This window comes from Amphiprion ocellaris, chromosome 19 (assembly GCF_022539595.1).
Source record: "Amphiprion ocellaris isolate individual 3 ecotype Okinawa chromosome 19, ASM2253959v1, whole genome shotgun sequence".
NCBI classification, from domain to species: domain Eukaryota; kingdom Metazoa; phylum Chordata; class Actinopteri; family Pomacentridae; genus Amphiprion; species Amphiprion ocellaris.
Genome location: NC_072784.1, coordinates 12,360,129 through 12,387,886, shown reverse-complemented (window position 1 = coordinate 12,387,886; position 27,758 = coordinate 12,360,129). Strand labels below are relative to the sequence as shown.

At 41.0% G+C, this 27,758-nt stretch overlaps 1 protein-coding gene across 1 annotated transcript; it reads left to right on the top strand.

Moving 5' to 3' along the window:
- Positions 1–323: 323 nt before the first annotated feature.
- LOC129347499 (beta-galactoside alpha-2,6-sialyltransferase 2-like) lies at positions 324–27,758 on the top strand. The gene is made up of 3 exons (XM_055004965.1): positions 324–583; positions 25,835–25,890; positions 25,975–27,758. Exon 3 carries the CDS (start codon positions 26,062–26,064, stop codon positions 27,067–27,069), a length of 1,008 nt encoding a protein of 335 aa, XP_054860940.1. The 5' UTR covers positions 324–583; positions 25,835–25,890; positions 25,975–26,061; the 3' UTR covers positions 27,070–27,758.

Below are 27,758 nucleotides of genomic sequence, written 5' to 3'. Positions count from 1 at the left end.
TCTGGGAGGATTTGCCACTTAATCAGCTCGATTCACCTGATTTTACTGAACAGAAAAGAATGAGAGCCTCTTCTTATGTAACTTTTGGGAAGAAATTATAGAGAGAATTTGCCAAAATGTGTGTGAGCTGGACAGACCTGTTGGGGGAATATTTCTAATAAATAGATAATCTTCTTTATATGTCTTTCCACTGATGCATGTAATTGCAACAAAAGACGGGGAATTCAAACTATTTTATTTCTTGCCTTCCTTCCTTCCTTCCTTCCTTCCTTCCTTCCTTCCTTCCTTCCTTCCAGGCCGACAAGCCTCCTCAGTACCTCCACTGGAAAAAAATTAAAAACCAGCCCTGTCTGCTGACTCCGCCCCTCAGAAATCGGATGTGGATGGGAGAAAAAGGCCTGCAACAATGTGACAGACAACACAAGCGGTCCGCTGCGCTGCTCAGTAGTAGAGGATCCGTGCACGGAGGAGCCAAACCGAGCCGCATGCCCGCTGAGCAACACGGCGAACCGGAGCAACAATGAACCGGCGGACAGCAGCAGCAGCAGCATCATCATCCACGGAGGACCCACACGCTTTTTAGGTAAGGCTTTGTTCGCTTTTTTTCATTCCGTGGGTTTTCCACAAAGACCTGCATTTGCTGCTCCACGGCGCTTTGTGCCGGACCACGGAGGAGGAGGAGGAGGAGGAGATGCTCGATGTTTGGGTTGAAAACGATCCCAATATTTAGATGTAGGTGGTTGCAGAAGACGCTTTGTCCTGGAACACCATAATCACCATCATCATGGGGCTCTTTCATTAACACGAGGAGGGACGTTACTGACACATGGAGCAGAATTGATCAGTTCATCACGCTGTGTTTCAGAACACCATTGAGTGTTTTACGGTTCTTTTTTTTTCTTTCCTCCTCCACACTGGGGGAGAGTTCATTCACAGCTCTCAGTGAAGCCAGGCCTGCACTACAACTTGAGGAGAAGATGCAGGAGGTGCATTGTTCCCTTTCAGTTGTCATTGCACCGCTTCATGCACATGGAGGAAGAAATCCAAATCAACGCAACACAACTGTGCTTTGCAAATTTCTCTGCTGTTGCGTTGATGTTTGCATAGGGAAATTACACACAGAGGTCACTTCTATACCATCTAACCTACTCTTGTGCATAAATAGTTAATTATAGCAGCAGTGCTCAGTGAGATGTGTTCTTTAATACATCACTGCACTTTTACATCCTCCACTGTATCGCCCAACAGCTGCCTTTTGTTTGCCCCCAATTTAATTAGCAACAAGCAGATACCATCTCTGCTTTCGGACAAAATTAAACCCACAAAGTGCCATGTTCCTAATCTGCCTCCACATCACATGATTGAGAGCATGTTTAAAAGCAGAACTGTCAAGAGCAATTAAATGGGGAAGGAAGGCTTTCTTTCTTTTATTTTAGAGTGTGATGTCTTTTGAAGTACTGTGATTTTGTCTGATGGCAGCAACAGGAAAGTTTATCACTCTTGAGGTGTCGGGACTCATCTAAATGTCACCGAAACACACCATCATGTCACCTTCAAGAGCAGCAGCGGAGGTAGACTGAGACTTATTACAGTGGGAATAGACACTGACAGACGTGCACACATACACACCAGCAGGCGCTCACACTTCCCTGTAGTCCGTCGGAATCAAAGACAGCAGGCTGTGCTTTGTATTTTCCTCCCGTGTAGCCTGAACAGCATAGCGAGGAGAATTCAAAGCTGCTCTGCAGGTTAGAGCGACATTGCGTCTGAAGAGTGGCGTTTTGTTTGTGTGTGCAACTGCTGAAGAACTACATGAACTCTGGGTTTTTCAAAGCTTCCGAGAGGTTATGGCAAGGACAAAAATTGAATCAAGTGGATAGCGATTGAAGGATAGTTTAGACAACCACAGCTCCATTATTCCTGTTTTCTTTTCCAGGACATTTTCTATCATAGTAGATGGACTTATTATTATGGAAGTGCTAATGGATTACTGATGAGTGCACATACACACCGCCAGCATGTGAGCGGGGTGTGACTCTCGACGGGATTTTTGCATTAATGCTTTTACACGTAACTATCTAATTTCTGTTACAAGCTGGCTGGCACCTCTTTGTCTCTGCAGCTGGATATTTATTGTCTCCAACGGGCCGACCTCCCGCTGCGAGTGCAGACAGAGTACAGGTGTGCAGGAGAGCCGCTTTTTTACCAATAATATTCCACCACAGTGCAACAGATCTGCAGCTGTGTTCCACACAGTCTGTTTTCTTTCACCGCGAGGACCAAGGTTGACCAGAATCTAGTGGTCTTTGCTTAGCAGGTTGGTTCTTTGTAGTGTGGATAAGGAATTCTCCAAGACTGTCATCAACCAAATCCAAAACAGCTTTTATATAGACAACAATGACAGCTCCACATGACACCATGATGCACAGACGATCACTAATCATTACCAGAGCAGAAGAAGGAACACCATGCAGCCCATTGAGGATGAATGTTGAGCACAATCTGCAGAAAATCGTGATGATTATTGTGTTTCAGCATACTGAGCACGAGGCCCGACATGCTGAGATAACTTGCCGTGTTCTGGTTTAATTCTCAGTTTGTCTGTTCCCTCACAACCTTTGTGTTTATTGTTGAATGGATGTACACAGCGGTGCATGTGGACACGCAGCTGCAGCCAGCTGAGAAGGGATAAACAAAGACAAATTAAAGCAATGACGAGCGCATAACAGTTCTGTGAAAAACAGTGAGAATATTTCATTCACACGGCAAACAAACATGCCAGTCAGTAGGTTGAAAAGGGATCTGTTTGGAGGTTGATTCTCTTTAAGTCACAGAATAGTGGTGAGGAAATATAATTCTAAAAATACTAACTGATGAAACGCATGAGCCAGTAACAGAGTTAAACTCAGGACTGACTGCTTTCATTAGCTACACTCAAGATTCTTTTATTGTTGCATCTCATTATACGAGTGTAAAAGTAGAATTTTTGTGTTTTTACGGCCTGATACTGCAGCTACAGTGAGCGAGGAGTGATCAACAAAGCGTCTAGACTCATTGCAGGTGAGAGGAAGTCTGAGAGAGGAAGTGATTCGTGTGAAGGAGAGTGTTGTGAGGTGACATTCTCAGTCAGATGGTGTTTAACTCGAACCCCTGTTGTTATATTTATTGACTTCCTGTTTTCACGTTACTGGAACAGTGCAGAAAATGCACAATATGCAGTAGTTTTGTGTTCGTGTTCAGGGGCAGAGTGGTCGACCGTACAGCATTGAGGAAGGGGAAAAAAATGGAAAATAGAATCCAGGACAGAAAAGGTTCAGGTTAAGCTTCAAGGATGCGTCTCTTAAGTCTGCATGATACTGTTAAAGGAACACAGACTTTCTATCCCTGAAAGACAGATATGCAGCACAGCGAAGAGGCTTTTAATATTGCACCACTGCAGCCTTGAAACTGCTCAAAACAGTCGCACTGGCTTAAATGTAAGATGCCGATTGTGAGGGAGGTTTGAAATCACTAAATTAAAATAAGAAAAGTTTACAATGTCTTATTTCTGGTTAGTTAATATTGATTAAAGACATTGCAGATTGCACCCTATGACATAGCCAGGCTTTCTTTGTGTTAAAAACTTAAAACCTCAATCAGATAATGGGTGTCAGGGCGGTGGTTTCAGGTTTTTTCTATAAGGGTGAGACATTTAATGCGTGATCTGACTCTTCTTTTACAAAAAATAACTGATATTGTGAGGCCTACTTCAGTCACAAAGAACAGGTTGTTATGATGGAGAACAAAGAAGAATCTAAAATATTAATTCAGGTGAAACATACTGTTCCTACAAACGATGCAAGAAGGGAATGCTGGCAAAAAACTGTTAGTTGTGTAAGTCAGCTTCATACTTTTAAATATGATATTCAACAAGTGCATTCAGGTCTGACACCGTCCCATAATAAAGGATAGATAGAAATCACTTTAGTTTCTGGCAAAATCAAGTGAAATGATTGGAATTACCAAAGTAAATACCAATAAATAGATACCAGCACTCAGGACCTGACTTGAAAACATGCTAGTGCTTCTTCTGCATCAACAGCTAAATGCATGTTGGTTTCTGTGGCACTGGATTACTGTAACTACTAACTTGCAGCTCAGCGGGTTTGTTTCAGAGAATATCATCAGGAAACTAGTTGGTAAAAGGGTGGCACTTTTTACAGTGAGTTTATAACCCCACCTGTGTACATAACTCCCTCTGGAGCAGGCTAGCTGTGCAGAATGTGGTGATCTAAGAGCCTCCTTCATAACATTGAAAACTCTGGCTTTAGGCTCAACACACCTCCCAAACCATTAATCTTAATGAAGCCCTCAGGTGAATGAATATATCTCTGTTTTAGGTCTCTCCTGGTTGCTTAGACTGGTTAATAATCCTGAATGTTCACCTGTTAGTGCCTGTGTGCTGGTTAACAGCAGTAGGTATCGGTTTGAGGTAGGGCTGGGCGATATGGCCTAAAAAAAAAATCTCAGATTTTTTTCACAAAATATCCCGATTCACAATTTATCCAATTTTTTTTTTTTAACCCCCTACCTGTTCTCAGCACCCCAGAGTCCAGTCTACTCTATGCAAATAAGCTGCAGCCCTGTCCAGGTAAACACACCGGATCGCAGCTGGAAATGCGCTGCATGTGGCATGCTGGTCTGGTTGCGGTGCATTTCCCGCTGTGATCCGGTGTGTTTACCTGGAGAGGGCTGCAGCTTATTTGCATAAAGTAGACTGACTTCTACTTCAGTGGTTCCCAACCTATGTGGCTTGGAGCCCCTCCTATAAGCTGCACCCCAGCACCCCACCCACCACCACATAAGTACACTACAAAACATAAGAGGGAAATTATTGAATTGTATTACTAATAGAAAATTCCCTAAAATTACAAAAAAATATTTTATATCAAACCAAGAGTTCAAGAGTTGTACTATGACGAGGAGGAGAGAGTTTATGGCTGCAGTAAATTTGGTGACACTACAACGCATAAGAGTTATCAATTTTTTTTTTAAACCAAAAAAATCCTTACAATTATGAGAAAAAATATCAAACCAAGAGTTGTAGTATGAGCAGCAGGAGTCAGTTGCTGGCTGCAGTAAATTTGTTGAATATTTGTGTCTCTCTGAACTACGGGAGCCCAGCGGGAAGGCGTTGGTGGCGGATGTTGATGAGAAAATCGATTTTCATTAAAACAAATCGACATTAAGTACACACTCGAATTAATCGATAAAATCGATTTATCGCCCAGCCCTAGTTTGAGGCATGTGGTACATCCATGGCGAAGTGCTTCTATGAAGTAAGTGGAGGGAAAGAATGAGAACAGAAGGACGTCAGCAGCTCGTATCATCTGTCTGCGATGCTCTTATGTTTTGAAGGTGCAGCATACCATTTCCTGTGTGTAGGTGTTTGTTTTGCCCCGAAACCTTAGTAAGAAATGACACATGGTGACTGCATCATTTTATGACATATTTAGTTTGTAGTTGTAGCTTCAGTCACAATGTCAAAACCTAAATGTCTGAATTTTAGCACAAGACTTTGATCTTTAAAGCTCCTAATCCGGCCATCACTATTGAGGAGTGACCATAGACTTTGTGTACAGAGGTGGATATGAAAATTGAAGCTTACGCAGTAGAGACCTGAACCTGTGTTACTTTTAGCAGCCTGCAGGGGGCGACTGATCTCGTAAGTCCAATTAAATAAACTCTATGAGAACATGACCCTACTTTTCACTCTGTTACCTCAGTACACATTTTCCTAATAAATTTATGATCTCTTCTCCTTCAATGCAGCATGATGTTTATTTATTTTTTAAAGTCCAATTTAAAGGAAAACAGATAATAAAGCAGGGGATGCTTTTGGAGGAGACAGCCTTGACTAGTTGCTGCTGCATCAGTGTGCATAGTGTCCTTGTGTTCTGAATCTAATCCACCACTTGCTTTTTATGTACAGTTTCAATAAACTAAGACAGCAATGGCCGAATTCTGAACTCAAGGCTTCATCATTATGTCTCTCAGTGTGAACTGTCCACTTCAATCACAGACAGCCCAGAATTAAACAGTATGAAGGAGCGTTCAGCCTCTGTGTCCATCGACTGTTTGGTGCCTCTTTTGAGAATTTCCTGCCTCTTTTGGTCAAAAACAACTCAATAAAAGTACAGAATGAACCAAAAACAATGAAGTCACTCTAATCAATCAATCAAACTTTATTTGTACAACACCTTTCATGCAGCTTAGTGCAGCTCAGAATGCCTCACAGATGAATGATGAGCGGATTCTAAGCTGAGAGAAGCTGCAGATTCAGGTGATAATTCTCTCAGTTCCAGTTGTTTTCACCTTGTCATTTGATACATCATTTTAATTTTAGAAATTCTAAACCCCTAAAAAACAGGATTTTCCTCATGTTTCTGTATCCTAAAACTCAGCGGGTCGATACCACAGCTTCTTTTTACTTAATTCTGAAATGCTCGTACAGTTTTATTGTTGTCCGTAGCTCGAGGCAGAGTTTCATTTTGATCCGTTCTGCTCTGAACACGTTGAGATACAGTACAGAGGCTGGATGGGGTCGGACGCTCCGGGAAGGTGGAGGTGTAATTTCAGATGCTCGCCAAGCAACCAGACCAGCAGTTATCTGAGCTCAGCCTTCAAAAAGCAGGAGCGCTGGAGTCATCAAGACCAGCTGTGCCCCTCACTCCTGGCTGAGGATTCTCCATGAGAAACACATGGACATTCGTGGTAATTAGCTGTCTTCACAACACGTTAAACTTCCTGAGAGAGACATTCTCTGTTCATATATGCTGCTCTGCTCCAGTCTTTCTGTTGTGTCTTTCTTAAAAAAGAGACATGGGCTTTTTGAGCAGCTTATCGTGGCATAGCTTTCATAGTTGTGCTATAAGTCTCTGATAGGCTGCTAATCTCAGTCCGTGTTTAGAAGTAAGTGTCCAGAGTTCAGACAGATTATAGAGAGGTTAAGCTGTCTGAAAATGGCTGTTGAGCTATAGATTAGTGGGATTGTTCTCTGGGGGAGTTAAACATGATTTTTTTTCTCTACAAATACAACAGCCTGTGTGTGAAACACTGATATGAATGAATCCTGTCAGCATCTTTTGTTGAGGCATTTGCATACGTGTTAACCTGTGTGGCTGTGAGATCTGCTCTCTATTTGTGCCTGCACCAGAGAAATGTTGTTGGTTTTAGCTCTTGGAGTAGCAGCAGCTTCCTAAACCTCGCTTCTCTCTTTGTTTTCGGATCAAAAATGAGAATGCAATTCCAACCTTGGTGAATATATTCCAACAGCGAGGCTGGTGAGGGAGGCTTTATGTCCTTTCAGCGTGCACAAAAGGGGGGAATGGACAGTGAAATGAGCCTTAAGTGGACATTCTCTACATTTTTTTGCACCAAATGTCCGTCCGCTGAGGGCGTCAGCGCTCCCAGCTGTATTTATGGGCTGTATTGCAAGGTGTAGAGCTGCATTTCCTTCATTGGACCTTGCTGTTGGCAGCTTGTATTCACGGGAGCTCTGTGCAGTGTGAAAGCCTGTCATCAAGAACCACTGCCCTGTATGATTTACCAGAAGAGGATGTGCTTAGAAGGTCACAATGACTCAACTCTTCCCAGCACCAGTGTTTTCATCAGATGTCCTTTCTTCTTAAAGTGGGGGTTGCTTTTTAAACTGAACGTTAGTGTCATTTCTTTCTCTCTCTTTTCTTTCTTTGTGACTCTGACTTGACGAGAGCTTCGAGTGCAGTGTTGTTAGTTTAAAAGTTTTAAGTCTGCCGCCTGTTTAGACGTTTAGCAGCCAGCGAGCGTCTGATGGATGATGCCTTTCTCTTGTCCGTTACTCACTTTGAATGAATCAGAGGCTTATTTTCTCTCCAGGGCCGTGCCGCTGGTGCTGGTTTCAAATGAAACATGTCCTCTGCTCTGATAATTACAAGGTGCATGAACACCTCACATGGTGCTCTGATAGAATGGGCTAATTGGTAGTGCGGCAACCTTGTCCAGGTTAGTGAGTGTCCAGGTGTTATCTAAGGATTATGGTGTCTTTGCTCCTGCAGAATGAAGGCTTCCTGCTGTTCTCATAGGTGTGGCATGTAGACCGTCCTCTCTGCATTAAGAATCGGGTGTGAAACTTCTCCAACAGATGGACAGAGACAGGTGTGTAAGAGACTTCCGCCTCCCTGTACCTCTTGGCAGGTATCAGATGCAGTTGCTTCTTCAGATCAAGATTAATGAGTTTCTAAGCACGCCTTTGCAAAAATAGACATTTTTGCTGTGCAGATATAATCGGTGCTGTAGTTGAAGGAGGATAGAAGGGGACAGGACAGACCTATTCTGCCTCAGCAGGATCAGTCTTTCATGGAGTTAGTCCTTTCTGGCGTGACCTTGCTGGACCTGATATTACAGCAGCATGAAGCCATCCCTCCAGAGTGTGATCCTGTTACCCCCAGGAGAGAATTGGATGAAAGAAGTCTTGCTTGTTTCGACTTTGATCGTTTCACAAAAATGGCAAACACGGTTTGATCTCTTTTGTTTGCGTCTTCATGTGTATTGCACGAAAAGAAGCAAGACGTCTTACTGTTCACATATAAATATATATTTCCTCTAAGGCAGTGCAGCCAAGAAGTGTGGAAAAGGCTGACTGACACACATTGCTGAAAAATCGGATGTGTGACAGTTTTTTAAGTGACTCTTGAGACTGCCGTGATAGCTGTCACACAATAGATGAGCTGTGGAAATCTCCAGAAAAATGGTTTCTGAAAAGACATTTCAAGCAGCCACTGACCAGCAGTCGACTCGTAGTGGAGTTCATATCAGCTTTAAACTTTAGCGTCTTTCACCTCACAGTTTTCGCTTTGTCTCCCACAACTTTGCTGTTTTGACTGATTCTCACGGTGCTTAATAATCATGTTTCCAGACTGGCAGCTGTTTTCAGTGCAGCAGCCAGACGTATACTTCAGGCATAGCTGCAGACGAAAGCAGAGCTAAGAGGAAAGTGAATATTACGCTTGTATTCAGTAGGTGGCCAGAAACATGACTCGACACGATAGCAAATGTTGCACAATATTTCATGGACTGTTTGCTACCAAGTCCACCACTTTTTAAGAAGATAGTGTGTCGGTGTGTTGCAGCTTGTTGTGTTATCTGAAGTGGCCAAACAGAATACGATTGACTGCTTTGACATTTTGAGTTTGTTCAGTGAACTCAAGTATGTCAATCTGTAATCACATGGTTTTGTTTTAGGAGTAAAGGTCCACCTATAAATCAGATGTATCAACCTACTGATTATATGTATGACTTGTCTAAAGGTAATGCCACAATAGAAATAACAAAAATATATCTTTGAGCATTTAGAAAGTGTCTTTATTACATACATAGTCACCCCGAAAGCACTGACAAGTGTTGATTTTTCAAATGTCAAGTCCTATATTTGGCTACAGTTCTTAAAAAACACACAAACTAATAATCATCCAAACTGCTTATAACACAAAGTGTGTATAGAGTCATATTCAGGATCATCTGTAGTCAGCTGTAGACATACTGATGCAACCGGTGCACTTCATTAACCGATCATTCATCACTGATTAATCTGAAGATTGCTTTCTTGATGAATGAGGTCATCTCTTGTCAGAAAATCACAAATACCCAGAGAACAATTTGACATCTTTGAACTGGCTTTTTTGGTTCGCAGAAGACAAAGAAAATTAACAAATTTGGACATTGGAGAAACTGGAACCAGTGAATGACCAACAAAATAACTCCATTATGAAAGTGTTGGCAAATAACTTCCTTATTATTTCAGCTCTTAATTTGTTTGATCAAACTGACAGATGTGCTGCTGTGTAGGTTGCCACTGCTCAGTTTGATTATTCATTAATTTATTGACTGAAGGGAACGTCATATGTTGAAAATGGCAGTTTTACCTTTAGCAAAAAGGACTAAATGTGTTGATTTATTTCTTTACAATTCTGGTAGGACTGGAGGATAAACCACTAGTGGTGTATACCAGGAATGGACAGTAAGTAAATTGGCTGCTAGAATGTTGCCTGCTGGGCTGCACAGTGGCGTAGTGGTTAGCACTTTCGCCTTGCAGCAAGAAGGTCCCTGGTTCGCGTCCCGGCTTTCCCGGGATCTTTCTGCATGGAGTTTGCATGTTCTCCCTGTGCATGCGTGGGTTTTCTCCGGGTACTCCGGCTTCCTCCCACAGTCCAAAAATATGCTGAGGTTAATTGATCATTCTAAATTGCCCGTAGGTGTGAATGTGAGAGTGATTGTTTGTCTTTGTATGTGGCCCTGTGACAGACTGGTGACCTGTCTAGGGTGTCCCCTGCCTTCGCCCGAGTCAGCTGGGATAGGCTCCAGCCCCCCCATGACCCTAGTGAGGATTAAGCGGTGTATAGATAATGGATGGATGGAATGTTGCCTGCTTTTACTTATATAGGCTGCATATGAACTGCCATGTATGCGCATAACAAAAATGCAAAGTTTGGTTGCAGAAGTCCTAAGTGTGCTCCCTCCCTGGAGCCACATCAGAGAGGTGAGCTTGACCGTGTCCCCCCCTGCAGACCTCCCATGGTGGAGGCTGCAGCCGGCATGAACAACAAGCCCACATCCCTGTATCCCGATGTTCCCATCAGCCTCCACATCAGCGACGTGTTCCTGCCGACAGACTTGTTGGAGAGCATGTGGAGGCCGATGCAGGTGCTCCAGGGATCCCCAGACCTGTTCAGAAATCATTTTACATAAAATTTCAACAGTTTCTTTTACGTTTGTTTGTAGTGTCTTATTGAGGTCAGTTCACCTCTATGGTGATCTAATTTGTTTTCTTTATTTAATGTGAATCAAGATGAGATCATTCCTTTATCCTCAGGCTATTATTTATGTCTGTACATTTATTTATTAGTTTTTTATTGCTGTGTTAATATTCAAGTTATTGCCCACTTGCTTTGGTAGAACATTGAAGTTAAGGTGGTACAATTCAAAGTAAACCTTTTTTTCTGCCCTTAATTAAAATAGGTTAATAAAAATGATCAATAATTAATAATGTTGACTAAATGAGACCTTTAATGGTGACAGGTTTTTCAGCTGTATCACCCAGCCCTAAAGTCTAGCAGTAAAAGCCATGCGATCATGGTAGTGGAGACTAACATCCGAGCTGACATGCATTACATGCAAGTCCCTGCAAGTCCTAGTCAGGAGAAAGGCATGCCTTTCTTCAGAACTGGCCTGCTGTGTCTCCATTTAGCCCCCAGAAGAAATTGAAATCTAAATCCTGTTTGTATTTGTAGCTATTTTGCTACACTTGAGTTTTCAGAGCTGATCTGTCCTTAGCTGTGCATTTGAATGCGTGCAGTCATGCGACTGCATGCTCCAGTGTGTGTGATTGGCAGCCAGTTGGATGGCTGGAATGAGCTGTATCGCCTGCAGTGTGTTCTCGGCTCCACATGCTAGGTGCCAGTGATGAGGAGCCGGTTGATCTGCTGCCGGTAGTAAGTCACATTTCCTCGCAAACGCTGGCAGGCCGAGCAGTAGTATAGTAACTCCACACTTTCGCTCACACGGACTGAGATGCGGCAGCGGATGCGATATTAATTCTGTTCTCTGCGTGGGTGCAGTGTAAAATGAGTGACTTTGGAGCAAACACGTGTGGACACAATCGCATTCAGCGGAGCGACGTCTGCATTTACATCTGCATGCACAGCCATGGCTGAATGTAGGTCACAGGAGGAGGCAGATTTGGGGGGAAGGAGAGAAGGTGAGCAGTGGAAGTGGAGGGAGGAGGAAGCCTTTCATTATGTCATCATGCTGGAGCAGCGGCAGGATTAGGACAGGATATATAAGGAGGTTTAACCCCAGAATTTTAGGCTTTTGCCTTGGAAGTAAAGAGTAATAACTCTTCCAGCCATCAGAGAAAGCAAAGATACTCTTGTGTACACCAAGATGCTATTTATCATCAGCCCTGTCTTGTTCCTCTCTGACTCTGACCCTGACTTGGCCAGAAACCAATTAACAGCACAGACAGATAAAACAGAGAGAAGAAAATTGGATAAAAGAGTTCTACGCTTTTTTCCTTTCCACTTTGACATTGTCCTGTCTTCACTTACTCATTTATGTGGCCTTGTGTAGCTTTCAGTCTATTGGCTATTTTTAACAGCTGCAATTCCCGGTTTGAAGATGTGATGAAGTGCAGTGGGCTCTTTGGAGAGTTCAGATGCTGCCAGTATAATTACACAGGCTGAAGTCTGCTGTCCCACATGGTAATAACCTCAGAGCCTCCTGAGGCAGACGCAGGGTGGACCTGCAGCTCAGGAAGTCAGGAAGGCACTTTATTTGCTGTAGTCTGAGCATGTGCTTCTTCTTTTAACCCTCGTGTCGTCCTGCGGGTCAAATTTGACCTGTTTTAAAACTTGAAAATGTGGAAAAAAAGTATATTTTCACAGTGAAACTTCGGATGTCCACATTTTCAACATTTTTGGGAAATCTTTGAACATTTTTTGGTGGAAAAAATAAATGTTAAAAAAAAATTCTTAAGTGGACTTAAGAACATTCACAAAAAAATCGACCAAAATCCAGCAAATTTGGTTGATTTTTATGTGAATGTTCTTAAGAAAATATTAGAAGTTTTACTGATATATATGGAATCACTTTAGATATTTTTAGGATTTTTTGGAAGGTTTTTACTCATTTTTTGAACATATTTACAAGAATTTTCTTGCCAAATTTGGGGGATTTTTTTAAAATAAATTTTTTAAGGAAAACTTTTAAGGAATTAATGAAATTTTCTTCCTGAAGGTTTTACAAATTTTCAGAAATTTATGGAATTTTTTTGCTGAATTTTTGGGATTTTTTTCAGACAAGGAAATAATATTTTTTGGTGCCTGTAAATGAGGACAACAGGAGGGTTAAACTCAGTTCTGTCACTGCAGGTCATGACTTACGATTGCTTCTGATGTCTTTGTCATCATTGGCAGTGACGTACAAGTTCGTATCTCTAGATTGGATGAGAATGTTCAAGACGTGCTGCTCAGTGAAATCATCTGCATTGTTTTGGCTGCGTTTCAGTAGTTCGTATAGCAGTAACAGGAATTCCAGGTGTGAAAAAAGCATGCCAAAATGTGGGATGTACTGGATTCCGACTTTCACAGAGACATTATTTGGTATCTAAGATGGCTAATTTGAATCCCTGTGATCTCACACATGGCAGTTCAGATGGTGAGACTGGTGCAGCCGCTTCACAACTGAAGAAGTTATTGTCTCACTTTGGGATAATTTATGATCTCTTCAGCCCATACAACAGGTACACAGGCTCTCGTTAGGATGATAATTTATTCACGCCCTGTTTGGGGAGAAAGCTGGAATTTGCTTATCTGAGGGGGAGCCGAGCGTGAACTCTGAAATGCAGATTAGTTTGTTTGTGTGGAGTTCTGCAAAAAACAATATCATCCTCAACTTTGAACTAGATTATGCGAACAAGCCGTGAATTTGGCGGGGTGTGTTTACTGTCAGTGTCTCTTGACGTTTGGGGTGAAGCTGCTTAAACATCATGTGCTTTGTTAAGGGTTTAGTGCTTGAAAAGAGTAAAGATGAACGTGTGTGTACCTGTTTGAATAGTCTGAAAGGCCTCCTAGTCTCTGGCTGACTGTACAGGATACCTCTGGTATTCAGAGACTGATTCAAACCAGAGCTGTGACAGGCTGCCGTTGCTTCTGAATGGAGCGTTCAAACAGCATGATGATGGGTTGATGCTTGGATTGTCTGTTTCAGCAATTTTCAGAATTCAAACGCCGCCCCCCCGCCCTCCCTGCCGCTGCTCTGGAAACTGTGGAGGTAGCAGATTCTCGATGCTGTCAGTTGGAGGGTCAGGTTGTGAACAAGCTCTGAAGACGTGCAGTCAGAAGTCAGATGTGCTCCTAGTTGTTCCCACACTGAAAGGTGGATTGAAAATCACAGAGCGTGCGCTGGGTTGTGCACGTGAAAAGTGCCGTGACAGAAGAGCACAATGCCTCTTACCTCCGTGAAGCTGTCCAATCGTAGTGTCAAGTGGCTGTGAATGTGCTCGTTTTTTTGGAGAGTCACACAGAGACCAGCTCTGGCTTCAGAGAAAAGGAAGGAGGGGGTTTTCGACCATCTGCAGCTCAGAGAGAATATAAATCCAGCTGTAAACATGTCGGGCCCAACGTACGATCTGGTTGTGTTAACCCAAAAACCACAGTGCTCGGGCTCATAAATAACTCCGGGTCCCTGTAGTGAAGGTGCATACGCCCACCCGGCATCCACTGTTTCAGCCTCTTCCCCTCCCTCATGTAATGCCTTCCTGGAAAATCTATTTTCCTCACTATAAGGAGCACATGCTGTATTTGCATTTATACCATGTCCTGTTCACATAATCCATGGAGACTTGGACTGGAATTTCAGACACAAATGAATTCAGGAAACCAAACTGTCTCCGCTGACCGTGCTGTTCGCTCTTCGATCCGTTCGTTCCACAAACGCTTCAACGAACCTCGTGTAGTTGCTTTTTTTCCTGATGTGTTTGTTTTTAGCTGCTGTTTGAACTGCTGCATGGTGAACATTAAAGGAGAACTGCTCTTTTAGTTTTTTTTTCTTGTTACATGAAGAACAACTCTACTCTTAAGAGCTCAATATTTTATGAGGAACAAGCTCTTTGGTCGGTGTATTATTTGAAAAAACGTGCACGCTTGTATTACAATGCAGTGTGCAGAAAAGAGTTCTGTTGAACCAGTTTGTGATTTATTTTATTTTTTTTGAAATCCACAATCATTCACTGTCTTTTATTGCTTTGCTAGTTTTTAAACACCACAAAAGCATCTCTATTAAGTATTATTATCATGAATTAACATGTATTTATATACAGGCAAGCATCTGTGTGAGCCATCCTCAGCATTTCCTCTACATTTCACATTACTGTTGCTTTCCTGTGCCACAGCCAGAACCTCTGTAGAGATTTCCATTGGCTTATATGAGCCATTTTTCAAGGTGGCCGTGATTAAAGTATTCATAACATGGTTTCTCCACACTGGTTCCTCAGCGGGGCGTAGTAAAGTGGATTTTCTGTGAGATGCTGTGTGGCTGTATTCCCTCCAGACCTGTAGGCTGCTTACCAGGCAGTCAAACAGTGACTGCAATTCAGTACACTGAGAATATTACAGCAGGCTGCAGCAGGGCACGCTCACACTCAAGGAATGTGGTTATGTTAAAAAGAAAACAAAGAAATACGACTATAAATATATGGTCTATATTTAAGGTTTTCTGGTTCTGTTGTGGAGTCAGTTTGCAGCAGTCATTCCGTCTCAATTCATCAACAATCTCTGCTCCAACCATCTTTGATTTGCCTGATTTACTTTCTGTTCTAAACTACGGACATGCTTAAAGTTATTTGTTAAATTTTAGCTCGATATATCAAATACTTTCAGAGCAAAAACTTTTGAAAGTGTAATAAAAGCATCTATTTTCAGCACTGAAATGTGAAGAAACAGTATATTTAAAGGACTATCTCAGGAAGCTGTAGACATACAAGTCTGAAATTGTCATCGTTATTTCTCATCATGTTATTGCAGAATCTGCAATATTGGACGAGTAGATTAAACACCGGGGCTGCGTCTGAAATCATCCAGTCCCTCCCTACTAGCTGTCTAGTGACCACTACTGAGTAAACTATGTAGTGATCTATGTAGGAAGCACCTCGGTAAAGTAAACATAGTTGAGCTCTTGAGCCTCCCGTTGTCTTCATTTACGGGCAAAAAATATTGTTTCCTTGCCTCAAAAAAATCCAAGAATTCAGCAAAAAAATTCCCCAAATTTCAGAAAATTTGCAAAACCTTCAGGAAGAAAACTCCAATAATTCCTTAAAGTTTCTCTTAAAAGTTTTATTTTAAAAAATATCTCCCTAATTTGGCAAGAAAATTCTTGTAAATATTTTCAGAAAATGAGTAAAAATCATCCAAAGAAATCCTAAAAATATCTGAAGTGATTATATATATCAGTAAAAGTACTATTTTCTTTAACAACATTCAGAAAAATTCAACCAAAATCCAGCAAAATTCGCTGGATTTTGGTTGATTTTTATGTGAATGTTCTTAAAAAAAATGGTCAAAAATGTGAAATTTTTCAATGTGAAAATATGTTGCCTCTAACCAAACACCACATGATATTTTTAGAGAAAGATTCTTCTAAATATTATACATACAACTGAGTAAAATTGAAATGTACAGTTATTTATAAAGATATTGTAGTAAACCTGCTGACTACCTTCTATTAAATAAGTCAGAAAGCCTTGGAGGCTGGCCAGTCTTTTCTTCAGGAGGAAATGACATCATGTGGAGCAGGTCATGTGATCTGGAATTAACACACTTCCTTGAGAGGTGTTTTTGTAACGGGGAACTTAGTGGAAAGTGATTTAATTTGTTATTCTCCATATAAAATGTGACATGTTGCCAAAAAAGAAATATCTGTCATGATTATCTAAACTTAATAAAAGAACACAATCCAAACTATTTCTGAATAAACTCATTTTATTATTGTTTAGCTCATTAGAAGGTGGTTGGTATTAAATTCAGACGGTTATTTAGTTGACATTTTAGTGATATAATGATAGTCATTTTTATTAATAAGTGATTGTTTCCATAATAAATAATTATAGAATTTGTAAAGACATGATCATAATGAACATAAAAACATTAGTTTTTTTATTTTATTTAAAATGTATGCAGATATATCCCATGGACTTCAAAAGTCCCTCAGTTATAGACTGACTCCACTACATAGGGTGTAGCATTCGAACAGCACTACAAAATGACAAACACCCTATATCGTGCGATATACAGGGTGTACTGAGGGATTTCAGACACAGTCCAGATGTCACGGTGAGATTTTCACACTAAAAGTGAATTGGATTAGAATGACTGACTGCACCTTTATGGTATGATAAAGATGTTAATGCAGAAAACATCCAGACCAGCCTTAGCAGGCGCAAATGCAGTCTGTCCAACATGATGACATTCTGAAGGAAAAGGAAATCGCAGCAGCAAATAGAGAGAAAAAAGAATAGAGCAAACATTACACCGTCTGACCTTTTAAACTCCTGTTGACCAGTTGGCGAGCCTCACCTGATCAATCTGCATGTTGAGAGCCAGTCAAATATCTGGTACTGGACGACGCTCGACAACGAGGACATATTTTAATACCAGGCGGGAATGTTGTTGTTGTATTCTATTTCAGGCAAATACTGAAACCTATTTACATTGTTCTGCAGTTGTTGTATGCTGCTTGCCAAAGCTTAAAGGGATGTTCCGAAACAGTCTACGTATTTGCCATATTATTTAAAATCAAACGTTTAAAACAACAACTCACAAAATGGACAGAAAAAAGAGCAATCTGAATTTAAAGTTGATTAAGAGCCAAGTTATTTGATTTACTCTCTTCTCTTTCTGTTTTAACCCTCCTGTTGTCTTCATTTATGGGCACCAAAAAATATAGTTTCCTTATCTGAAAAAAATCCCAAAATTCTGCAAAAAAAAATTCCCCAAATTTCTGAAATTTGCAAAACCTTCAGGGAGAAAATTCCAATAATTCCGTAAAAGTTTCCCTTAAAAGTTTATTTAAAAAAAAATCCCCAAAATTTGGCAAGAAAATTCTTGTAAATATTTTCAAAAAATGAGTAAAAATCTTCCAAAAAATCCTAAAAATATCTAAAATGATTCCATATATATCAGTAAAACTTCTAATATTTTCTTTAAGAACATTCACATAAAAATCAACCAAAATCCAGAGAAATTCGCTGGATTTTGGTTGATTTTTATGTGAATGTTCTTAAGAAACACTTTTTTTTAACTTTCTTTTTTTTTCCACCAAAAATGTTCAAAGATTTCCCAAAAATGTTGAAAATGTGGACATCAGATGTTTCACTGTGAAATTTTTTTTCCACATTTTCAAACTTTAAATCGGGTCAATTTGACCCGCAGGACAACACAAAGGTTAAAGCAACAAAAACTAACAAAGCAAGACCACAAACCAGATGAGGAACCCAGCAGATGCTGAGCTCTCAAACACAGCGTGAGAAAAGCTTGATTGTTTTGCATTATGCTTTTTTTGCACATCGTTGAGGTGAGTGACATTAGGCTGTATGTAGATGCAGAAGAGGAAGACCTATTTTATGTCTGAGCGCTACATGCCGCTCATTACAGACTTTGACTTTGACTTGTCCTGTAAAAAGGTTTTTGTCTTGTAAATGTCCTCCTCCACCTTTCCAGTTTAACTACATTTACTTATGTTCCTTTGCTTATCTATTTTGCCTAAGATTACTGATAATCACAGCAACATTTCACTCGCATACAGGGCTCTTTTATACCGTCTCTGCTGGAGACAGGGACCTGCCATTCATGAGTCACATTAGCTTTTAACTAATCTTTGTTTTCACCAATCCACTTTCTTCCACCAGTGAATGATTTACAGTAATAATCTCAGCCTGGAAATTGCAATTCTTATATAATCTCCAACCTGTAACACAAAAAAGTAATGTGAATAAGTACAGAATGGTAGCATACACCATTGCTCATGCATGAATCGGTATTTATTCACCTGTCACCTTGTAGTAGAACAATTTATCCAGTTTGAAGTCTCTATAGATTGTGTTTGCATCATTTCTGTTTCAGTATGAACACTATAGGATCATTGATCATCCTGCTGGTGCTCAATAATGATAACTGAGATGATGAGATTATCACTTTTGATGATGTGTTGCAAGAAAATTTGATGAACTTGTATCACGGGCAGCATAACTGGCTTCAGTTCAACAGTCATGCATAATAATAGCTGCTCTGCTGCTGCTGGAGAACCTTACTAATGCAGCATAATCAGTGGAAACTGTAATATCTCTTCTGTTCTTTTCATTTCCACACTTCTAATGAGTGCTTAAGCTGGAATAAGTGTCCACGTGTGATTCAGAGTCTGTGTCCATTTATGGCCAACACTGGAAATGAGAATGACGCCTAATTCCTAAGTCGACATTTTTGCTGTTTTCAGGCCTAAAATCAACCTGACCGCCTATAACCAAACACCACATGGCATTTTAGAGAAAGATTCTTCTAAATATTAGATATACAACTGAGTAAAATTGAAATTTATATTTAATTTGTTATTCTCCATATAAAATGTGATATATTACCAAAAAAGAAATATCTGTCATGATTATCTCAACTTAATAAAAGAACACAATCCAAACTATTTCTGAATCAGCTCATTTTATTATTGTTTAGCTCATTAAAAGGTGGCTGGTATTAAATTCAGATGGTTATTTAGTTGACATTTTAGTGATATCCAGTCATTTTTTATTAATAACTGACTGTTTCCATAATAAATAATTACGGAATTTGTAGACATGATCATAATGAACATAAAAACATTAGTTTTTTTTTTACTTTTAATAAAAATGTACACCAGTTATATCCCATGGACTTCAAAGGTTCCTCAATTTATATTTATGATATCAAAAAAGCCTATGATTCAGTAAAATCCCCATCACTTCTGGTACAACTGTGAATATCTAGTTATGTATTTGCTGCTTCTCTTGTCCATACAAGCTGCACATGTGCACACAACAACAATTTTACCCAGCTGATATTTGGCAGGTATAATATTTACCTCCTTAACTGTCCTATGCTAATACTTACTTTATCTCTAAAACATAAAATACAACTGAGAATGATGGGAATGTCATTAAAACCGAAGTATTAGACAGTTTTTATTAATAAGTGATTGTTTCCATAATAAATAATTATGGAATTTGTAAAGACATGATCATAATGAACATAAAAACATTATTTTTTTTTTTACTTTTAATAAAAATGTACACAAGTTATATCCCATGGACTTCAAAAGTCCCTCAGTTATATATGGACCCAGATGCATATGTGTGTCTGTGTGCATACAGACAGTTTTAGTCATTAATCCTCTGGTGTAGAGCTTGACTTTAGAGCTTGTACAAGTCAAGTAGCTTCTGGGAAACTGCTGTTACCAAACTTAAGCAACTATTACTATGCTTTACTAAGTTATAGTAGTTTAATAATACAGGTACATGGCAGGTGACGTGTCAACATGAAGCCTGTCCTGCACACAGCCAACAGTCACAACAGCAGCAGCAGCAGCATTACACCAAACACAAAGACACACAGGAACAGAAAAGACATACTAAAACCAACACGCCTACTGGATGCACCTGCAGCCAAACTGCAACAGAAACCAGGCAGAAGCAGAAACGTCCGTCTGTCCGACCGTAACATTCAGCGACTGATCAACTGTGGAATCATTTCAGTAACGGTCGAGTGACTCATTTAATTTGGTTGAGGAGGAGATGAGCTCAGACAAGATCTCAGTCATCAGCGCTTTAACTGGAGTTCCTGACCGTCTTTTTATGAACAGTTTGTGAGAGCACAAAGCTGACATGGCTGATTTATGGAAGATACGTGCTGCTTTACATGGAGCTTTACTATGAAATTAATCATTTTCCTTTACGTTATATGTTAAATCCTGCTGATGTTATATTCACTTCCACTCAGTGGTCTAATGGTGACATCAGAATGACAAAATAAATGAATCCCGGTCCAGTAAAGATGTTGAAAATTAGGTCCTGCTTGTTAGTTGGTCTTACTGTTGCTGAGAGTTTGATAGAAGGATTGGTCCAACTGAAAACTCAGTGGTCAACAGGAAACTAGAGTTAGCAGCTGTTAGCTTAGCTTAGCATAAAGACAGAATGTGGGAGCAAACGGTTAGCCAGCACCTCTAAACTTACTAATCAACGCATTATATCATGTTATATATTATTTCTGAATGAAAACTGAAATCTAAGATCACCAGTTTTTTGTTTTGTGGGGAAAGATTTTGACAGCTGGCTAATTTTTCAAACAAAAATAGTGAAAAAATGCTCAACATCAGTCAGTTCCAGCTTCCCAAATGTGAGGCTGGTCTCTTTTTCTTTGTCATAAATTGTAGTAATCATATATCCATGATATTATACATTTTAAATGATCTTAACACCTACATATTATGTGTGTTGGATCTTTGTGACTGGTTGGACTAGAGTTCTAGTGAATCCCCGTTGTCACTACACTGTGTGCAGTAGTAGCTAATAGGACTGGAAGACTGGGGGGAAATATCTAATTGTATTTCAGATCAACAATAAGTTGAGCTTCAGTTTAGTATTCACTGTAAAAGATGTAAACCATGATGGAGCATTACCAAACCAGACACCATCAAAAGTGTGACGGTCACACATGGACGATGAGATGAATTTGTAGAAGAGTTGCCAGCAGTATAAACCTTGGGTCAGAGGTGCAGCAGACCATTTATTCTGGATTTCAGCCGTTTCAACTTTCTAATTGCATTGTTTAACCCTCGTGTCGTCCTGCGGGTCAAATTGACCCATTTTAAAGTTTAAAAATGTGGAAGAAAATACATATTTTCACAGTGAATACTTCCACATTTTCAACATTTTTGGGAATTTTTTAACATTTTTTGGTGGAGAAAAAAAGAAATGCTAAAAAAAACTGTTTCTTTAAATCAGCAAATTTCGCAGGATTTTGGTTCATGTTCTTGAAGAAAATATTAAAACTTTTACTGATATATATGGAATCACTTTAGATATTTTTAGGATTGTTTTGGAAGATTTTTACTCATTTTTTGAAAATGTTGACAAGAATTTTCTTGCCAAATTTGGGAGATTTTTTTATAATAAAACTTTAAAGGGAAACTTTTCAGGAATTATTGGAATTTTCTTCCTGAAGGTTTTGCAAATTTTCAGAAATTTGGGGAATTTTTTGGCAGAATTTTTGGATTTTTTTTCAGACAAGGAAACAATATTTTTGGTGCCCGTAAATGAAGACAAAGGAGGGTTAAAACCATGATTTGAACCCGATGAACTTCAGGCCGTGTAGCTGAGGTCATTTCTTACTCTCAGTATAACATCTTTTGCTCTCTGTTCACTGAGTTTTCCTGCTTTTCAATGTTTTTCCTCTAATGCAGGTCATGAAACTCATAATTATTCTCCTAAGGGTGAATCTACAGTGGCCCTGACAGCTTAACACACTGCAGTTTAGAAAAAAAACATGCAAATATGCAAGAAAACTGAGCAAATGTCTTCAGCAGTGAACATGCAAAGCATTTTAAAAACTGTAGCAAAGTGAGAAAACATGACCAAACACAGAAATGTTGCAGATATCTGTACTAGATACATAGATAGATGGTTGGTAGATACTTTATTCATCGCATTGGGAAAGTAAAGACATCCAGGAGCTCACACATTGTACATTTAAGGGAAATAATGTGCAAAACACTGTGCAAATCGTGCTGGTAGAGGAAATAAAGTGTAAACTTGTGCTGGTATTTTACAGTAAGAGTATTGAAAAGTCTGAAAGCAGAATCACAGTAATAATAATGATAAGCATAATAGTATATGAATTATGGTTTCAGGTTGTTTGAAACAGAAATACACATATTTTAGCTCATTTCATTGCACAACAGATGACCAGTTGAGTTGAGTAACTGGAGTCAGTCAGTTCTGTCTGGGCATGCTCATCACTTTTCAGTGTCCACAGGGAACAGTTGCTTAAAAACTAATTTCCGCCGTAGTCTTTGCTGCTTGGACCGTATCTGTATTTGGTCGTCTTTTCTCACTTTGTGCAGTGCAGGTGTTGCAAAATTCATAAAGATGTTTCCCCAGTGATTTGCATGTCTCCTTAATGTATAAGCGTCCTACTAACATCTCCTCTCCCCGAACACAAAAGCTCTTCCTCTTTTGTTTACTGTCATATTTTCACATTGAATTTTGGTTCATTCTTGTAAAGATCTGTGCTTTATATTCTGCTCAGCTCCTTTGTCCATCACGGCCCTCTGCCAAGTCATTTAGTCATCCTCTGCTGTCTGGCAACATCTCTTTTCCATGCTTCCCGTTTTGTTGTTTCTTTGTGTAGCCCTCCTCACAAGACTTGCTCTGTCCTCCACCCCCGCCTCTCCATCTGCACCACACACTTATGTTGTTTCACCGCACTTACTGAAGCACACATCCTGATTGCTACCAGGTGAGGCAAACTACCAACATCACACACAGGCTTGCTCGACACGCCTCGGGACGCACACGCATGCACGCACGCATGCACGCACGCACGCACACGCATGCACGCACACGCATGCACGCACACGCATGCACGCACGCATGCACGCACGCACGCACGCACGCACACACACACACACAGTGGAGCAGCGGTGCATACAGATGACATTTGCTTGTTGATAACATTGCCACTGGGTGGGCAGCTGTGTGTTTTCCTGCTTGTCTTCTTTATTTTTTTGGTGCACTCTTATTTCCTGGTGTTAAGTGACACATTTTCCAATGAGTAACATTTGACCCCAGTGTGGCAGAAACATGTCGAACCCACTACACGGCAGATTACTGGCTGACACCTTTCCCATCTGACTGTGGCCTCAAGGCCCGAAGGCAGAACATGCTGGAAGTTTTTCACAAACCAATCAGACGTGTGTGGCTGCTTGCATCAATTTCTATCCAGTGTTTTGTTTCGCTCACGCTGTCTGTTCTCCCTCTGGCCCAGTTGCTCCCTGCTGTTTTCCTCCTGCTTGACCAGGGTCAGTGGATGAGCTTTGGCCTCCTGTGTGGCCCCGAGCGGGAGGCCTGGATGTCTGGCTGTTTGTGGAGGAGAAGGGGGGAAGAACATGGAGGCACCTGAGATCACTGTGCAGTCTGTAGGACCCGGCAGCCACAGAGACAGGAAGCTGTAATTAGGACTAGAGGAGGCTTTAACATTCTGCCTCCTGCCTCTGTCTGCCACTCTCACTCGCTCTCTTGAGAGAGAAATGCTCCCACATTAAGAGACCAAAACTCATAATTACGTGTGGTTGAGAGGATTGTAGTCCTCTGATGCGAGGCAATTTAATGTTTCATTTATTCACCTTTGGTTTCACTCTGTAATCCATCAGTGAGCCCAATGTTTTGTGCACCAGAGTATTATCAAAGCGTAGCAAAAATAAGTCTGGCTCATATCGGTGGAGTTATTTTGTAATTATTGTGGGTTTATTTTTTAGGTGTCACATTGAAGCACATGTCTTGAAGTGTAACGATCTCGGTGTATTTCAGCGTAGGCTCCAGAGGTGGACTGTGTCTGTAGAAAGAAAAAACACAAAAAATACAAGCAGCAATTGTAATTTTTTTATTTGGAGAATTAATTTTGTTTCAAACCAGTTTGGGTTTAATTATTACACGAAAAGTGTGAGCATGATGTCCTGCAGCATTTTGTGGTCGAGAACAAAAAGTTTGATCTTTGTTTAGTATTTCTTCAGTTTATTCTGTGTTTTCCTTCATTAGTGTCAGCCTGTAGTTATTTGTGTTGTGTATTTTAAGTATAGATGATGTTAATTTTTCTAAAGGTGTGTTTTAGATAGAAGTGTGGTGGGAGGAGACTGTCTGAAGGCCAGGTGAGCCATCAGTGCCAGGTATGAGAAGCTGAAGTTCTCTCTGCTGCCATTTTTTGTATGTGGAAAGTAGTAAAATCTGGAGTTGTGGAGCAAAAACTTCCTCGCTGGTCGGCTGCTGTTTATTGCTTTATCACGATTTGCTCTTTGATGCTGTTTGGTTCATCCAGTTTGTAGAAGTTTACCACCATCCAAACCCCACACAGCTCTAGTTCAGACTTAAGTACATGTTGGGAAAAGTAAAGACAAACTACCTCATCTGTCTCAATCAAGTGCTGATGTCTGAGGGGGGAAGACCTCCCTCAGGCCTCCTTGGAGTTGAACTTATTTACAAATTGCCGTTTGAACAAACCTTTCACCCTCAGAGAATCCATCAGTCTGAAGTTTGTTTCAGAATTGGATTCAGCCTCACAGCAACCACTTTCTGAGAGAAATTCTGAGATGTTTTGTGCATTAATTTGTGGTTTTATCAGATATCTCAAATTGCATTGAATCTTTGTTGTGCAGCAGCCTTTAGCTCTGTAGTTGTGCCTGAAGTCCTGCAAGCTGTAAATCTGATTCCAGTTCACCGCTTGGTGCCTGAATTTATCTACAATTAAATAACATTTTTTGAGTGTTTTTGCTTCCCATCTGATGCTAAAATAAATGGAGATTCTTAATTTATCTATTACACATAGAACACAGATACACAGAAAGGAATTCATTGATCAGTAGCAAATTTAACATAAAAGTGGTCAAACAAAGCAAAACCAGACTGGTGGGTGCTGCCAAATCAAAGGACCAAACGAAGGCTAACAGAGTATCTAATCTAGTTAAACACCAACAGAACAACTAACTCCCTAGCCAAACTAAAATAAATTAAATTTAAATTAAATTACAATGAAATAAAAAACATTTTTTGAGTGTTTTTGCTTTCCAGCTGATGCTAAAATAAGTGCAGATTGTTAATTTGTCTATTACACATAGAACAGATAAATAATAATAGTAACAGATATATAATAATTAGGTCCCACTTCGACCGGTCCTACCAGAAACCAGCGCTTTAAAAGGTTCCGAGGTACATATTGAATCTGCACAAACCGGTGTTGGGGGAATGGATCCTCTGCAGTCTGAATGAAAGTGGGATGATGAGAATTCAGGCATCAAGGGGTTAATAAGTGGGGTCTCCGACTTGAAAAAATCTCTCTTTTTTTGGTTATGAGTGGAAAACAGCCACATTCTCCCTGCAGAACGTGTGCTCCTGTGTGAGCTGTGTGTTTCCGTGCACCCTCATGCACGTGCACTCCTGACTCCACTAATTAGCTCCACGCCTCTCCTCCAGGTCCGGCTGTATCCTGGCGGACACATGGGCAGGAAGAAATAGAAGCATCACTTCAGGTGAGTGTTACAAACATGTGCTCTAAGAAATCCACGTTGTTTTTTGGTCTTCCTCCTCTGAGCTCTCTCTGCTCTCTCCTCCAGGCCCTCCAGCTGAGCTTTGGGTAGTCCTGGCTGTGGTTCTGTGTTGTTGGTGGCCAGCTGAACAGGGGTGTATGTGAGTGAGAGCTAATGAAGTCCAGCATGAGGCAGTGGCGGAGGCTGGTGCTTTTGGCAATGCTGGCCTGGGTCCTCCTCTTCCTCGCCCTGCTCTCTTACTTCCTGGATGCTCGTGTGGATGAGCCCCTGACCTCTGCTGGCTCTTTGCTCTCCCAGCACCCCGACACCCGGCGCCTGGCCTCCATACAGGCCTCCCATCAGCAGCACGCCATCCTGGGCTCCAGACCTGAGCTGGCTTTGCCGTTAACCACGACGTACCCCAGAGAAAAGCCGGAGCTGGAGCCTTCCGCCAGCTCTACGACACCAGAGACCAGCCTGGAGGTGAGCCACAGCCCAAACAGCGCTCCCTACGCCGTTTACGGGAGCCAGGAAGCGAGCCGGCAGGACTACCTGGACCCACAGAGCCTGGCTGCCTGGTCCTCCTTCGGTACAGAGAATGTAGGTTCTCACTCAGACCCTGCAGTCCAGAGTCGTGAGAGAACATCTCAAACCGCAGAGTATCAGAACCATATCAGAGCCACTCGTTACCATGGTGGCGAGGAAGAGGAAGATGATGAGAGGGAAAATGAAGATGAGGAGCTGGGAAACAGAATGAGGACTGCAGCAGACAGGAGGGCCGGTGGAGACTCCTCCGATCTGGAGGAATATTATTTCTCCAAGTCAGCCTCCGTGGTGCAGCGGCTGTGGAGGGGCCGTGTGTCCGCCGACATGCTGAGCCCTCGGCTGCAGCGCGCCATGAAGGACTACCTGAGCGCCAACAAGCACCACGTCTCCTACAGCGGCCATCGCAGGACCGCTCAGAGCGCCAAGGAGCTGCTATGTCAGATTAAAGCTCAAGCCCGGCTGAGGACAGTGGACGGGTCCGAGCAGCCCTTCTCCTCGCTGGGCTGGGCTCGTCTGGTGCCGTCCGTCCCCCTGGAGCAGCTGCAAGACCAGAGCAGCTTCAAGACCTGTGCAGTGGTCACCTCTGCTGGAGCCATCCTGCGCTCAGGACTGGGCAAGGAGATCGGTGAGTGGTGAAAACAAAGACTGATTCACTAATAGGGTCAATATATAACTGCAGGACTTTTTATAACATTGCTGACAGGTATCATAGTTCACATTTTAGCTGTTTTCAGGCCTAAAATCAACATGGCCACCTATAGCCAAACACCACACGGCATTTTAGAGAAAGATTCTTCTAAATATTATATATACAACTGATTTCTACAGATATTGTAGTAAACCTGTTGACTACTTTCTATTAAATAAGTCAGAAAGCCTTGGAGTCTGGCCAGTCTTTTCTTCAGGAGGAAATGACATCATGTGGAGCAGGTCATGTGATCTGGAATTAACACACTTCCTGGAGAGGTGTTTTTGGAATGGGGAACTTAGTTGAAAGGGATTTAATTAGTTATTTTCCATGTAAAATGTGATATATTGCCAAAAAAGAAATATCTGTCATGATTATCTCAACTTAATAAAAGAACACAATCCAAACTATTTCTGAATCAGCTCATTTTATTATTGTTTAGCTCATTAGAAGGTGGTTGGTATTAAATTCAGATGGTTATTTACTTCATATTTTAGTGATATCCAGTCGTTTTTTTTATTAATCAGTGATTGTTTCCATAATAAATAATGATGGAATTTGTAAAGACATGATCAAAATGAACATAAAGAAACCTAATGTTTTTTTTTCACTTTTAATAAAAATGTATGCAGATATA